The 11,992-nt window shown below is 29.9% G+C and overlaps 2 protein-coding genes across 2 annotated transcripts; both read left to right on the forward strand.

The window, feature by feature from the left end:
• The first annotated feature begins 3,881 nt into the window (after positions 1–3,881).
• LOC125820668 (non-specific lipid-transfer protein 1-like) lies at positions 3,882–4,680 on the forward strand. The gene is made up of 2 exons (XM_049500091.1): positions 3,882–4,277; positions 4,477–4,680. Exons 1-2 carry the CDS (start codon positions 3,940–3,942, stop codon positions 4,484–4,486), a joined length of 348 nt encoding a protein of 115 aa, XP_049356048.1. The 5' UTR covers positions 3,882–3,939; the 3' UTR covers positions 4,487–4,680.
• Positions 4,681–10,822: 6,142 nt separating this feature from the next.
• Positions 10,823–11,588, forward strand: LOC125820659 (non-specific lipid-transfer protein 1-like). The gene is made up of 2 exons (XM_049500079.1): positions 10,823–11,228; positions 11,330–11,588. Exons 1-2 carry the CDS (start codon positions 10,876–10,878, stop codon positions 11,337–11,339), a joined length of 363 nt encoding a protein of 120 aa, XP_049356036.1. The 5' UTR covers positions 10,823–10,875; the 3' UTR covers positions 11,340–11,588.
• The last annotated feature ends 404 nt before the right edge of the window (positions 11,589–11,992 follow it).

Genomic DNA, 11,992 nt, shown 5'->3' on the forward strand with positions numbered 1-11,992 from the left:
GGCTTATATATTATATATTAATATGCTTCATTACATTGGAGTGGCAGTGTAGTACTGCTGCTAAGGTTAGTAGAGGGCATTAAAAGTAGATTACAATATATGTAGTACTATTTGGTTTTCATGCCTAGCAAAAGAAGTTCCAGCTTTGTCTGCTTCGAGATCTAGGACAATAAACAACGGTGGAATTGCCCACGTCAAAAAAAGAGTTCAGTGATTCCAACTTGCCACCCTCCTTAACTAGAATATCTACCACTCTATTTGCCTCCCGGTAGCTATGCTGCATCGGAGGGTTCTCCAGTCGCCATATTAGATCCCTACACTCAGACCTACTTTTGGTTTTTAACTAATTTTAAGTCATTTAAAACTTATTTTAAGTTATTTTTAACCTTGCCAAACACTTCCTAACTTATTTTAAGTCATTTTTGACATATTTTATGTTATTTTTATATTTGTCAAACACTTTCAGAAATTAAAAATTGATTTAAAAGTAGGTTTGACCAACTTTTAAGCCAATCCAAGTACCCTTTTAGACTTACACGACTTTAAAATGTGTCATTAAGATGTAAGGTCCTTATACTTGGAGGTTACAAAATAACAACAAATCGAATGTATTCTAGCTAATAAGTGGGGTTTAAGGTCAAGGTAACATGTACACAAATTTTATCTCTTTGTGAGATCGAGAGCTTGTTTTTTATAATGTTAGTGAATTAGGATAGAAAGAATAAGATGACAATGAAATAACAAGATGACAATGAAATAACAAGATATAAAGCAAATGGGGCAACATGTGGTATTATATAGTAGTAAAGATTAATCCAAGAGACTATGCATGACTATATACTAAATAGCCCCTGCCCCACAAAAATAAATATGACAACACTCGGCTATTTACTAATTTTCTATCTCGATCCTCGACCTCTAACCCTTCCGAATGTATACGTTATACGTTGTTGGCATTCCATTGGGTGTTCATCTTGGGTTTCAGTTCAAACTCCAAGCTAAGGTTTGCATATTCTTCTCCCTACTTTACTTTTTTTTTTCTTCTTGAAGATAAAATAATTTGAAATAATGTGGGCAAAAATGACTAAAAGGTTATTGGGATTTTAGTTTCTATTATTGATATTAAAACAAATATATTTAATTAATTTGGGTAAATATGCAGGGATTATGGCTGGGCATGTTTGGTGAAACAGCAATGCAAACTCTCATCTTAGTATGGGCCGCTTTTTTACAACAAATTGGACGAAGAGTTACGTTTTCTACCATTGCCGTTAAATAATTACAGCTAATAACTAACTTAGAAGAGTTAGTTAGTTAATAGTCAAAATTTTCGTTTATATATATATATATATAGGGGTGGGGGTGGGGTGGGGGGGGGATTCGAGAGTGATTCACTTCAGAGTATATATTATTTGGCCTTCATCTCCTTCCACCTTTTTGGATTAAAAATCTCTTCGTTAATAGCACAATTATATAATTTTTATTAAATTTTAATTAAACACGTGACCTTTATTTATTGGTCTACATAAATTTCTAATCCAATTCAAATCGATCAGACTCATTCATGACCCCATCGATGCAGAAAAAAATCATTTTAAAGTAATGTAGCTAAGATAAAATTAGTTCCACCACTATATATTTTCAAGTGGCTGATGTCATCGATAATTTTGAAGTTATATCCACTAACTTGAATAAAAAAGTCAACTCTTTCAAAGAATAGTAACAAAGGTAGTCGAGGTCATATACTGTCAAATGGCTTTTGCATACTGCTAATTATATGTTTGATGTGCAAATTGCTATTGTAATGATGTGTGTTTCAAATTTCTCAAAAACATTACTTTTCCTATGATGTTCTATTCAGTGATTAAGCTAGAAATTTTGCAAAAGATGTTCAAAATTTTAGTATATAAAAATTATTTTTGATCTACATACACAATAGTACTATTATATACTTTCTATGTACACGATATAATTTACAATGAATGGTGTTTAAGTGACCACTCTAATTGAGTGAATGTAGCTATGCCCCTGGTTCTATCAACTAGGTGCTTCACAAAAGCATAATTAATTGAAAATAATTGGTGAAAAAAATATTAAACCTGAAAGTAACGTTAAGGACAAATATGATCCAACAGGTGAAAGAAGTCCAATTTTGAGTTATTTCTAATGGTTAATAATAGGAGTATAAATTTGATCAAATTGAATTAATTAATTATATTGTCAAGGATCACAAGTGATGGGCGTGCGGGTAGACAGACCACGAATATTTAATATCTGGACAAATCTAGCCTTATTATTTCAAATACATTTTAATGAATTATAATGGTGGTTTTGGGGCATAATTCCCTCAATTATTAATTATTAAGCCTCCAATGGTGAATTGACTCACTTCAAACTTTTTATAATACACTCATTAATAGTACTATAGCATTAAATAAAAAAATATAATAGAAAAGAGCTGATGAATATATACCTTTTCTTTCTGTCTGGTGCACATCAAGTGGATGAGATCCAAACTTCCCTTTCATCAACGTTGACGTGGTAAATTCAACTCGAAGTTTCCAAGAACAGATTTAAAAAATTAAATCGAGAAAATGAGTGTACTATTACGAAAAAATAAAGTTATTACATATGATGAATTTAACATTTAAATGAGTGCATGTTACCCAGAAGAGAGGTGATTCAAAATATAAATTTAAGGGAATCAATTTTTAGATTCTATCATTGAATTCATTAATACATATAATATGCACATTTGATTTGATTATATTAAGTGTTATTATGATGACAAAAGAAAATAGGATTTCATTAGGTGTCATTTTTGTTTTGGTGGAGAATAAATCAAAGCATGAATAATTATAGTCTTCTCAATGTCAAATTTGAATTCATGGAATCCAAACATATTAATTTGAGGAAAATATACTAACTCAAGCAAAGACTTTTATCTTAATACTAAGCTTCTATTTATCTTTATATTTTTTTAATTTTAATATATATATATTATTTTTAATTTGGGATTTACCAGCTATTATTTGGACTGTTGAAGTACGTAAAATTCGACCAGCACTCCAGATTTGATGGACAACAAGTTTATCCACTCCTAATTTTATATCTTATCTTTACTTTAATTAATTAATTAATTATTATACTTTGACAATTATTTTCTCTATGTCTTTAAAATATTTCAGAATAATAAGACGGAAATTATAAGGGTAGAATTGTCAATTTTTCCAAACATAATCACAGTGTACAATCTTTGTTAAGTGACTGGGCTTAAGTACCTTCTTCTGATTTTGGGCCGGGTCAGCTCTTTGGGCTAATCAAGATCCATTGGGCTAAATCGATATGGAGAATTTTCTTAGAAATGACAAGAATAACTCGATCATCTATCTCCTTGGTCACTATATAGGTGTAAAAGAGCGATAAGATGTTTATAAATAATATCAACTCTTAACGTTAAAAAATTTCTTAGATTGTGCTTATATAGCCCTACTATGACTACATATTATTCTGTAGTATTTAGAATTATACATTCTAATCATAAATTATATTAAATTAATATACTAATATTAGGATACTATATAGCTTGATCCTAAATTATATTACTTTCTATTAGTAAAAATGTTGTCTATATCCACACTCCAAAGTAAAGTTAAATGATGATGTAAAGGTACCCACGAGAAATGTGCACTAAAGAAAAAAACAAAACTAGTATAACATTTTCATTTTTGCTAGTGCTACCTATAATCATGCCATAATATATACTAAAACGAAGAAAAAAACAAATTAATACAACTAATTTTGTAAATTATGACGCACTTAATCCACCGTTTTGCCGTTTCAAAATTAGTATAAATACACTACACTCAATTTACAATTATATTCATTCCATAAAAAAAAATCATCTCAATATATACAAATTCAAGAAATTAAGTAATCATGAAGTCTATTGCAATACTAGTTCTAGTTGTGCTAGCTGTGGTCCAGCTAGCAATGGTTGCACGGGGCGCAATCACTTGTGGCCAAGTGGATGCTAACTTGGCACCCTGTGTCCCATTCCTGACACAGGGTGGCGAGCCTGGTGCAGCATGCTGCAGCGGGGTGAAAACCTTGAATGGCAACGCTCAGTCCTCTGATGACAGAAAGACTGCTTGCAATTGTGTTAAGGCTGCTGCGAATCGATACCCCAACCTTAAAGATGACGCTGCTCAATCTCTCCCTAGCAAGTGCGGCATATCCGTCAACGTCCCTATCTCCAGGACCGTCAACTGTGACACGTAAGAGTTTAACTTATGTATATTGATAATATGAAATATTTTTTTGTAGTACTTCTTCTATCCTTCTATTTCAACTTATTCTGATGAATTTATTTTTAAGATAAATTGGAAATAATTAAGATTTTATATTTTTATTTTCTTACTAATGAAATGATTAACGTCAGACAAGTAATTTTGTTCCTTTTTTTTTTTTTTGCAGAATCAGTTAAAATCAGCTGGATGGTTCTGGGAATATTCTTTCCTCAATGTTGTTATAATGTATTAAATAAACCAAGGGTTGTCAAACCCTTGAACGTTGTAAACATACTCAAAATTACTATGAATTAATTTGAGTATATATGTTGTTGTTCAACTAATGTGTTTTTTTTTTTTTATAATAAGAGTTCAAATGATCGATCAATACATAAACTTTGTTTTCTTATTTTTGCTTTTAACGTATGTCTTTTGCCTATAATAAGAGTTTAAATGGTTTAAGCATAAATGTAAACCCCTTTCCGTTTATTAAAAGTACTTTTTTTCATGGGCCAAGTCAGTGTTTTAAAAGGCACGGGCGTGAGGCGGGGTGTTTTACTTAGTATAGGGCGAGGCGTAAGCCTTGATACGTGGGGCGTAAGCCCTATGGATGTTTAAATTTTTTATTTAAAATATAGTATAACTAGGTAATTATCCGGGTTTCGCACGAGTTTGAACTATTTTATTACGCTTATATATGATCATTCGGTAATATTAGTATTTTCAACACATACACTAAATTGTCAAGAACATTTTATCTTAAGGCAAAACGAAATCTCAAAGTGCTATATTTTTTAAATTTTCGTTTTTGTTATACAGAAGTATGAGTCATAGAGAGATGTTAAGTATAAGAAAGAAGTCTAAGAAAATATCCATGGAAATGGTTGGTCAGAGTAATGAAATTTTCTAAATTCCAAGAAGTTATACAAAACAACATCAGACGTTAAAGAATAGACCAAAAAGCATCGAACAACAATACTCTCAAGTAAAGTGGATCATCGTGTCCATACAAAAACATAATTAACTAAATTCAAATGGAGGACCTTCAGCTCCTTTCTTATGAACCTCCATCAATCTCTTTTTATTATAATATGTCGTATCATGTATAAGTTAAAAATGACCCTAGAATTGTTAGTATCATAATTTTTTTTCCTCATTTTTCTCAGAATAGTCATTACTATTGCTTAGGTTTCATATCACCGGCCCAGCTTAGTTGGAATTGAACCATAGTTATTGTTATGGTTATAGTATGCATTTACAAAGAATTAATGCAATTATCATCTAATCAGTAGGTGACATCTGAATGGAACTGTTCACAAATAGATATTCTAAAAAAAATGTGACACATAACATATTAATATCTCACATTATAGTTTTGTAAGCACTTGAACTCACAAATATCCACATCCACAAATAATAATAAAGACGACCTTACTTTCCTAACAATCAAGAAGAAAAAAGCATGTTGCTTAACATATTTTTTTAAAAGTTAGTATGTCGAACTGTATTCAAGTTTACAGTTCACAAATTTAATTGAAAGAAGCCAAAAGAAAGAGTTATTACTTCTTTATTAAAAAAAAAAAACAAAAAACATTTATCAAAAGAAAGAGTTATCACTACCGAAAAAATGTTCTTTAACGATAATTAATAGCTTAATTGTCGCTAAATATTTATTTTCAGAGGCAATTGGTACTCTCTATAAATGTCCCTAAAGTCTATAGCAACATTGGATCTAATGACAATTAATTAATGTCGGTAAGGCTCTAGCACTCTTCGTTTATTGCCGATAAAAACTATTTTTTATAGTGTATTTTGTACATTTGTTAGGTTCAAGAAACCTTGATCTCTTATTATGTCCAAAAAGAAGAGACGAAGAAATATGGCAAATTAGTTAACTTGCGATAAAAGAAGTGGACTAATTGTCTCTATACTAATATTCTAGGAAGAGTGCAATGACATACAAAATGTATGTACCTAAGAAAAAACAATCAAAATAATATACTAATTGTGGCAAGCAAGAGAGCAATCATTTTGGTTCTTTTGACAAACTTCATCATTGGTTCTGTATTAGTTATCACATATTTGCTGTTGTGTGCTATCAAATATAGCACAACCCACAAACAATTTTCCGAAAAAGTATATGAAGAAACCTGTAGAAAGGGACAAAAGTGAAGATAAATTTTCAAACATCCTCAATGAAATTTTTAACAGAGTTAAAAAAAAGTCACCAAAATAGCAAAAAGAAATTGCAATAGATACATCAATCACTCTGACTTATAGTAAACGATTAAGCTTCATTAAAATAGGAGGAAGAAAACTTTGAGGAATGAAACACACTTCATAAGAAGCTTAATTAATGGATTTGAATTCGACTCTTCTATAGCGAAAAAAAAAAACGACAAATAATAGTGGCAGAAATGAAAGTTTTGTTTACTGAACAACCAAATGTAATGAATTCAACCATTTCAGCAACGTTATGAGTCGTGGACTGAGAGGTGCAAGAGTAGTAATGTCGCATTGCAATTGAAATCAATATTCTTTGTTTTTATTAAGAAACCTGTAGAAAGGGACAAAAGAGAAGATCAATTTTCAATCATCCTTGCCGAAATTTTTAATAGAGTTAAAAAAAAGTCATCAAAATAGCAAAAAGAAATTGTCATAGTTACATGAATCACTATGACTTATAGTAAAGATCAAGCTCCATGAAAAAGGAGGAAGAAAACTTTGAGAAATGAAACAAACCTCAAAAGAAGCTTAATTAATATATTTGAATTTGACTACCCTATAGCAGGAAAAAACCTAAAAATAATAGTGGCAGGAAATTTCTCTATTTATAAACAACAAAGGGTAGTGTGAACAAAGCTTATTGTGACTTATCGGAAAGGTCACAACTCTTGGAAAAGTTACAACCCTTCGGAATGGTCAAAACCTTTCATAAAAGTCACAATTTTTCATAAAAGTCGCAACTCTTCATAAAAGTCACAATTTTTCATAAAAGTTAGAACTTTTCTTAAAAGTCAAAAAATTTCATGAAAAGGTAAGGCTAGTTTTTTTGGAATTAAATCAATTAAATAGAAATTCTGGTTTGTGGTGGCGCCACGTAGGCGGGCCGAGGGTTCTCTTTTACCTATATATATATATATATGATAATATAATAACACAAAATTATAAAAATACATCAATATTTTGAAATAATTACAAATAAGATTAAAGAAACTCATAGAAAATAAAACTTCTAACATTATACAAGTATAAATAATCTAACATCTTAACTTTCTAATAATAAAATAATCATTATTTCTAGAAAGATATTTCTATCATACTATACAATTTACCCCCAAAAGAAAATAATCAATAAAACTTACTAGTATTATAATAAAAACATCACTCTATCATGAATATAAATAAAATTACTTTCAAAGAGCTAAATAAAATATGATAATTTTGAGACATATGACAAAACCATGAAGACCAATCATAAGTGAAAAAATAAAATTTTGCTACGTATTTTAAAAAGAAATGTTATGTAATATATAATCACCTCCATAGTGTTACAAATTAGTAAAGATGGGATACAACTTGTTGTTTGAGTTACTCTCAATCTTCTTATCTCTATAGATTAAAAAGTTACTAAGTTTCATTCATTTACTCAAGAATTATGAGGGTCAACAATGTTAACTAAAGATTTTAATATATGATTTGTGCATGCTTAGGGCGTACAGTCGGGCGCTTGGAGTGTAAGTCTTATAGAACTAAGCCCACACTTGAGTCTCTGGGCGTTTTGCTAGAGCCCCGCCTCAGGGCGAGTCCCAACAGAGTCTTTTAGAGCACTGGGCCAAGCACATGGAAAAATACTTTTTTTTAATTTGAGTGGCAGTGAGATTTGATTCAGGACCTCTATCTCATCTGATACCATGTTAAAGTGTATGACCATCTTATCTAAAAACTTAAGTTATTAGATAGAGCACGCTTTTATTAATTAATGATATTCTCGACAAAATCTGAAATGTTCATCTTTTACCTTAAACCCAAATATGAAAATTCACCCAAAACCACTTTAAATCTTCTCAAAACTCCCTAAAATTTGAGATTTAGACTCTTCAAAAGACCCCAAACAAAATTCAATAACACCCACTTAATTTTTTGTTTATAGTTTTCACACATTTTTGAATGAAAAATAACCAATAAAAGTCCTCCAATTTTCTTAAGAAATAAAATAAAATAAAAACTAATGGATTTTATCGATTTTCTTTTTGTAAAAAATAAAATTATTGATGTGATTGATTTTGTCCGTCAATTTTAGTCCATCAATTTTTTGGATTTTAAATAATGTATATATAAATTTTCTTATGATACCAAAAAATAGGAAAAATAATTAGAGAGAGAATGAATGAATAAGGTAGGGATGTTGATGTCCAATTACAGGGAATTTTAAAACCAAAATATCAAGTTTAATAAGCTTTGTCTCATGAATAAAACTTTCAAACTATTGATCTTAAAGATCTACTCACGAGGTCAAAATTTCAAGACCATTTACTTTCAAGATCCTTCGGTGTAATTTTCCGTTTTAATTATTTTTATCTTTACAAGTATTATTATACAACATTTATCTATTGGACACAAGAAAATAGTAAGACCCGCACATGATTAGACTTTAGACTTTACCATCCAAAATTATGATATTGGGATAAGACTTCTGGGAGTTCAAATTTTTTAATATTTTTTTAGAATAGTAATATTTTTTATGTACTTTCTAAATTGTGGTCTAAAAATTTTCTTTGAAAATAAAAAAAATTATGAAAAAACATTAGATCACAGTCTAAAATTTTGTAAGCAATTATAAATACTAGATGATATTTTAATGCTTTGTCTATAAAATTAAGCAATATATGATCAACTATTAAACCAGAGTCCAATATTTTTTAAAACGACTTTTTTTCAAAAGTTATATTGTTTTAATTTTAATTTTAAAAATAAAATATAAATGTGGGCTTATAAAGGATATTTGCCCAAACTAGCCGAAGATGTGGCTTTTGGGATCAATAAATAAGTCCCGCACAATAATATGACTTCTCAGTACGGGTCCAATTAATTTTAATTTATTAGATTTAATTTCTTCTTATTTTCAATCTCAAAAAGGTATTCTTATGTCCTTGTGATAATATCATTAGTTGTTGAGTTATTTTTTTTAATTTAATTATTATTTTAAAGGTTTCTTTTAAAAGAATATTTTGAGTTATCAATTGTTCTTGATTAACTGTACCTTATCCATCGCGATTTATGTGGCTGAGGCATGGAGTTATAAAACAATTTTTTGAAACTTGTTTGAAAAAAGGTCATAGGTATTTCTGTCACTATAAATTATCTTATTAAAAAAATTTAAGAAAAAGTTTAAAATTACTTTATCAAAAATAAAAAAATTGATGCAAATAAAAGAATACAACAACACAATTAAATCACCTCTCCCTATTAATTTTCTTTTTTGGTCTATCTCTATCTCTCCTCAAACCTAATATTATCAGCCTCTCATACCTCCTCACTTAACGTTCGTGTTCCTTCTCTTCACATGCTTAAACCATCTCAGTCGTGTTTCTTGCTTCTTGTCTATAGAGGCTACTTCCCTCTCCCCCTCTTTTCTCCCTTCTCCCTTTTCAGAATAAGGGAGGAAAGAGAAAGAATAAAAAAATTGGATTTAATATTCGGGCTCAAGTTCGAATTAACTGAATATTAATCATAGAGGAATGGGGGTTTGCCACAATGTATATGTTCATTCCTAATCTTGTCTTTGCTGGTACATCCACACATCCATCTAATCTTATAAGCATCCTCAATTTTGCTATCTTCATCTTTTGAATGTGAGAGTTTTTAACTGACCTACACTCCACCTCATTTAATATATTATATCAAACATACTTGAATCTTCCTCTCTTTGGGAATGACTTGTGTATCAATATATCAATCCTCAGTTTTTCATCTATCTTCTCAGAGACGACATTGAAAACATGACACATAAATTAAGATTGAGGGGAAAATACTTCCCATGAACTTTTGAATATGCAAATTTTTTTTATAAAACTTGGACAATATATGTAAAAATTCACACAAGAAATTGAGATGATTTGGTTTTTGTACTCTGATCCTTCTTTTGACAACATTTTTATTTAATTTCATGTAAAAATTACACAGTTGACACATACTCTAATGAATGACAATAGATCTCGTGTAATTTGCAAACTGTTACATATGATAGAGGTTATTCAGTACGCATCTAATTAAAGTAGAGTTAAATATGCTGATGTAGAGGTACCACGAGAATAGTGCAGTATCACTCGTAATAAAGAAACAAAAAAACAAAATTAGTATAACATTCTCATCTTTGCTAGTGCCTACCTATATCATGCCATAATATATGCTAAATCAAAGAAAAAAACAAACTAACACAACAAATTTGTAAATTGTGACACACTTTATTCATCGTTTACCGTTTCCAAATTAGTATAAATACACTACACTCAATTTTAAATTATATTCATTCCATAAAAAAATAATATTTCTATACATACAACTTAAATTAAATCAAGTCATCATGAAAACTGTTGCAATAGTACTAGCTCTAGTTGTCCTAGCCGTGGTCCAGCTAGCAATAGCTGGTCGGTTAGAACAACAGGGCGGAGTCACTTGTGGTCAAGTAGACGCTAATATGACACCATGTATCTCATACCTGACACAGGGTGGCGAGCCTAGTGCAGCATGTTGCAGCGGGGTGAAAACCGTAAATGGTATGGCTCAGTCAGCTGATGAAAGGAAGACCGCTTGCAATTGTCTTAAGGCCGCAGCGAATCGATACGCCAACCTTAAAGATGATGCTGCACAAGCTCTCCCTAGCAAGTGCGGTGTATCCCTCAACATCCCTATCTCCAGGACCATCAACTGTGACACGTAATAGCTAGCGTAAACTAATTTTTTCAGTTATCTATTTAAAAAATATATAATTAATATCTATTTATTTTTATTTTTGTTCTTTTTGTCTTATTTTACAGAATCAGTTAAATCAACTGCGTGGTTCACCGGGAATAATGCTTCGCAATGGTGTTAGTTAAATTTTATTATATAATATATGTATTAAATAAATCAAGGGTTGTTAAACCCTTGAACGTTGTATATATACTATACTCAATTACTATGCAGTAATTTGAGTATCTTATTTTGTGTTTGTTTAATTATGCACTTTTTTCATCATTTTTAAAAAAATGGGTTAATTTACGTGTTATAATTAGAGTTTAATCGTAAATTTTGATATATCTTTTAATTATTTTGAATTGTCAATTATTGTGACTTATAGTATTTTTTACATAGTTTACAAATATATAAATTTCATTTCAATTTTCTTTTTTTTTAAGATTACACTCGCAAATTTCCGGTCAAGTTTAAATTGTTAGACTCTCGAAAAATAAGAAACCCACTAAAGGATGGAGTTATAAGTAATTTAATTAATTAACTTAATGGTTTTCTTTTTATTGCTCGATCTTAACTTGATGAATCTGATAAGATTACTTACCTGTGTTGGTAAAACTTTTTCTTCTTTCAATTAAGGAATAATTTAACTTTAGGTTCCTCGATAATTAAAAGTAATTTTTAATTTTCGTTCTTGTAATATTTGATTTAAAAGGAATAGCTGTTGTTGATAGACGTTTTATCAAAGT

Source organism: Solanum verrucosum, unplaced genomic scaffold (genome assembly GCF_900185275.1).
Source record: "Solanum verrucosum unplaced genomic scaffold, falcon-dt-bn FXZP01000020.1, whole genome shotgun sequence".
NCBI lineage: Eukaryota > Viridiplantae > Streptophyta > Magnoliopsida > Solanales > Solanaceae > Solanum > Solanum verrucosum.

What these genes read in the sequence shown, in the direction of transcription:
- LOC125820668 (XM_049500091.1), top strand. Translation starts at nt 3,940, where the DNA reads ATGAAGTCTATTGCAATACTAGTTCTAGTTGTGCTAGCTGTGGTCCAG.
- LOC125820659 (XM_049500079.1), top strand. Translation starts at nt 10,876, where the DNA reads ATGAAAACTGTTGCAATAGTACTAGCTCTAGTTGTCCTAGCCGTGGTC.